A 3772-nucleotide genomic window follows, 5' to 3' on the forward strand; every position below is an offset into this window, starting at 1 on the left:
GCCAGCAGCAGCCCGGGGCCTCTGCGCACACCGGGGAGGCCGTGGCCCTGGGGTCAGGGGGCGCCGGGGCTGGGGCGATGGCGGGAGACCTCAAGGTTTTCTTTTGAGGTGATGAACATGTCCTGAGCCTCCCCGAGGTGACAGTTGCTCACAGCTGTGAATACACTAAACTTGTTACCTTTGATAGGTAAATTGTATGGCGTGTGCATACACGAAGCTTTTTATTTTAATTTTTAACTCTGAGATCAAGACCTGAGGTGTGATCAAGAGTCAGACACTTAACCAACTGAGCCACCGAGGAGCCCAAAAGTGAAGCTTTTTTTTTTTTTTAAACTCAACCGGCGTGTCACCTGGCTGCCTCTCAGTGATCTCAGGGTTGTGACTTCGAGTCCCATGATGGCTGCAGAGATGACTTAAAAATGAAATCTTTAGGGGCAGCTGGGTGGCTCAGTCAGTTAAGCTTCTGACCCTTGATTTCAGCTCAGGTCATGACCTCACAGTTCATGAGTTTGAGCCCCGCATCAGGCTCTGCGCTGAATCCTGTTTGGGATTCTCTCTCTCTCCTCCCCTCCCCCACTCGCTCTCTCAAAATAAATAAACCTAAAAATAAATAAACAAATAAATATGGGGTTTTAAAAAACAAAATCTTACAAAAAAGTCAAGTGGCGAAAGCAGGTCTAGTCAGGGAACTGTTGGTGGCAGAGGCGTCCACCCAGGGCCACGTCCTCACCCCAGCATCCTGCAGCCTCACGTGCATGTGGGTGTCCCCCACGGGGAGAGAGGCTCACAGGTGAGGTGGAACGCTCCTCCCTGGACACTCGACGCCTCATCCCAGCCACGGTCCCCAGACCTGTGACTTGGGCCCAAATGTGGCAGCGTTTTGTCCTGCAGCCCATTCAGTCCCAGGCTCCGCTCCCGCCTCCAGGCCCAGTGAAGTCGTCAGGTTCCCAGGGCTGGCACTGCCAGGAGACCCCAGTTCCCAAGTCCCAGCCCGCTGCCAGGGCCGCACTGAGCCCCCACAGCTCCGCTGAGCGGGGCATCCTTGGCTCATGGGCTGAGTGACCTGCGCGGCCACTTGCCTGAAGCTGGGCCCGGGCGTACTCGGCCTCCTGTGCGCAGGCTGTGAGCACGGAGGACACTTTCTGCCCAGCCCTCGTGTGCACGAAACCTGCCAGACCTGTTTCCCGGGGGCAGGGGTAAGAGCCTAGTTCACCCCAGGCCCTCAGTCCCCTCTAGTTTCTGACTCTCCTCTCTGTCTTCCAGGCATCTGTGGGCTCCGAGAAGCTCTTTGCCCCAGCAGCCGATAAAGGTAAGCGTGTTCCTTGGCCTCTAGGAAGGGAACATACTCCTGAAGTTGTCATGGGAGAGGACAGTGGGCCTCGGGGCAGGAGAGTGGGCTCCAGGTTAGGTACTATTGTGGGTCGGGTTGTGGGTGCAGAGCCTGAGGCAGGAGTTAGGTGCTATGACTTACAGTCCCTGAGCAAACGCCACAAGGAACGCAGAAGTCAGGATCAGGGCCAGCACTGGAAGAGTGGTTCCCAAAGTGGTGTTCCTGCCCTTTCCCCAGGACTGTCATAGTGCCTCTTCCCAGACCCTCCCCGGGCTCATGGGGTCAGGTGTTCTGGGGACAAGTGGCAGCTCATGGTTTGGCGCCGCTGAAGCACCCCTGCCGCAGTGTACGCTGGCCCCCAGGCCACCAGCCGCCACTGCATATGTGGCTGACACTGGTGGGAAGTGACTAGGGTCCCTGCACAGCAGCCCTTCCCCTGGCCGGCAGCCCCCACGCGGGTGGCACAGGCGCACAGCATTCCGTGTCGCCAGAAAGCCGTCCTGGGCGGCACTGCTCCGGAGAGTGACGGCCCCAGCGTCCAGCCCACTCGAGGCCAGGGGAGGCCTTTGTAACGCAGCCCGCCCCAGCTGTGGCCCAGGGCAGGTACCACTGGCACCGGCACAGAGATGGGCCCTTCTGCCTGGAAGGCTCCATCCAGATGTGACTGTACAGGGCGGGCGTCTGCAGCGGCAGGTCCCGGGGTCTGCCAGCGGGGCACGGCCTCTGCCGCTTCCACGTCGGGGAGGCTCATCCTCAAGTCCGAGCATTTCAGCCAAGCACACATGCTGGGTAGCGTCGGGGTCAGGGAGCCACACAGGTCTGCTGCATTTCTCACACACTGCAGCACACAACTGTCTCCTTTTCAACAAATGACCACAAACTGGGAGGCTCAAAATGGACCGACACTTACCTTCTCAACAGGTCTGGAGACCAGAAGTCTGAGATGCAAGTTGTTGGCAAGGCCACACTCCGAAAACTCTGAGTTTCCTTCCTGCCTCTTCAACGTCTGGGGATCTCTGGGCTTGTGGCTGTACCCCTCCCACCTCCCATGGTTGCCTCCTTTTCTCTTATAAGGACACCCATCACTGCATTTAGGGTCCACCCCCTTCCACACTGATGTCATCTCAAAATTCTTAGCTTGGTGACATCTGCAAAGACCCATTTTCCAAATTTGGTCACATTGACCAGGTAGTAGGGATTACAACTTGGACACAGCTTTTTGGCACAGTTCGCCCCACTGCCAGGTCCCTCCCTGGTGCGGGCCGAGCTCAGGAAACCAGTCAAGGCTTTGAGTGGCCTGGGGAGGTGCACATCAGGGGTGCACGGGTCACGCTCGTGCTTTACCGGTGAGGGGAGAGGCTCCAGGGGGCCCAGCGAGCCGGGTGGCCACCAGGCCTGCACGGCCTGCACCTGCCTCTTCTTACTGTCCAGGGAGTGGCCCCTTGGGCTGCTGTGCGTGGCCAGAGGCTAGGCCATGACCGTGGGGCCGAAGCCAGCAGTGCTCGCTCCCCCTCCCCCTCCCTTGGCGGTGCTAGCGTCCGCGGCCTCCTCCTGGTTCTGTCCCTGAGCAAACAGATGAGGTGGTGGCTCCAGAGGGAGGTGTCACTATAGACACAGAAGGAGCCATGTCCTGCTACTACCTACTTCTGCCAGCGAGGACACTTCCCAGCCTTAGAGCAGGGTCCTCGGGGTGGTGCTGCTGGCCTGGGTCCCACAGCCGTGCGGCTGCAGGGGCGGTGGGTCCCTGGAGGAAGTGAGATCTGCCAGCAGCCCAAACAGGGTAACCGCACTCAGCAACCTGATTTCCACTCCTGGGAAACTGGGCCGTGGTCACCTCGAGGCAGAGCCGCCTCTGGCCTGAACACGTGCCCTCTGCCTAGGCTGCTTAGGGTATTTCTTAACCCACTGGGCCCCCAGGCGTGTGACCTGAGACACTCCTGGAAAGGAGGGTTTGGAATGAGTAGGCAGCAGTTCAAGGTCATGAGCACACCTGAGCACAAACGCGGGACTCCCAGGGGAGCAGACCCTGGTGCTGCCAGGGTAGGTGATGAGGGACAGTGGATGTGGTGAGAGTGGGGGAGCAACAGCTTCCTCCCCCAGGTCATGGGCCTAGAGAGGGCTTAAGGCATGGGTCACCTGCGTGGTTCCAGAAAAAAGGCCACCAGCATGCGGGTCGCTCTGTCGCAAGGGCAGGATGGGCGTGTCTGCGGGAGAGACCGTTTCGGAGCCGCAGCCCTGCTGGGGCACATCCTGTGCGGCTTCGTCTCCCTTCCGTGAACCGGGGTCGTGAGGCCCGCGCTGGGACTGCCGGGGGCGCTCCGCGCGGGCAGCCCCCCCTGCTCCCCCGCGCCGCAGCCGCAGCGGGGCCCAGCTCATTCTGGCCCTCTCTCCCGCAGGCCCCACGCTGGGCGAGGAGGCCGAGGCCAAGGCCGGGGCCCCAGC

At 60.3% G+C, this 3772-nt stretch overlaps 1 protein-coding gene across 1 annotated transcript in view; it reads left to right on the plus strand.

The window, feature by feature from the left end:
* LOC144231200 (fibrosin-1-like protein) overlaps positions 1-3772 on the plus strand; it is a gene marked incomplete at its 3' end in the record, with an annotated part of 16910 nt that overhangs the window by 4845 nt on the left and 8293 nt on the right. Inside the window, exons 5-7 of the mRNA XM_077763608.1 lie at positions 1086-1155; positions 1264-1309; positions 3727-3758. Of these exons, the coding sequence (XP_077619734.1) occupies positions 1086-1155; positions 1264-1309; positions 3727-3758 (148 nt within the window). The remainder of the gene's footprint in view (positions 1-1085; positions 1156-1263; positions 1310-3726; positions 3759-3772) is intronic.

The sequence above is a fragment of the Crocuta crocuta genome, unplaced genomic scaffold (genome assembly GCF_008692635.1).
Source record: "Crocuta crocuta isolate KB4526 unplaced genomic scaffold, BGI_CrCroc_1.0 scaffold114, whole genome shotgun sequence".
Classification (NCBI taxonomy): Eukaryota; Metazoa; Chordata; class Mammalia; order Carnivora; family Hyaenidae; genus Crocuta; species Crocuta crocuta.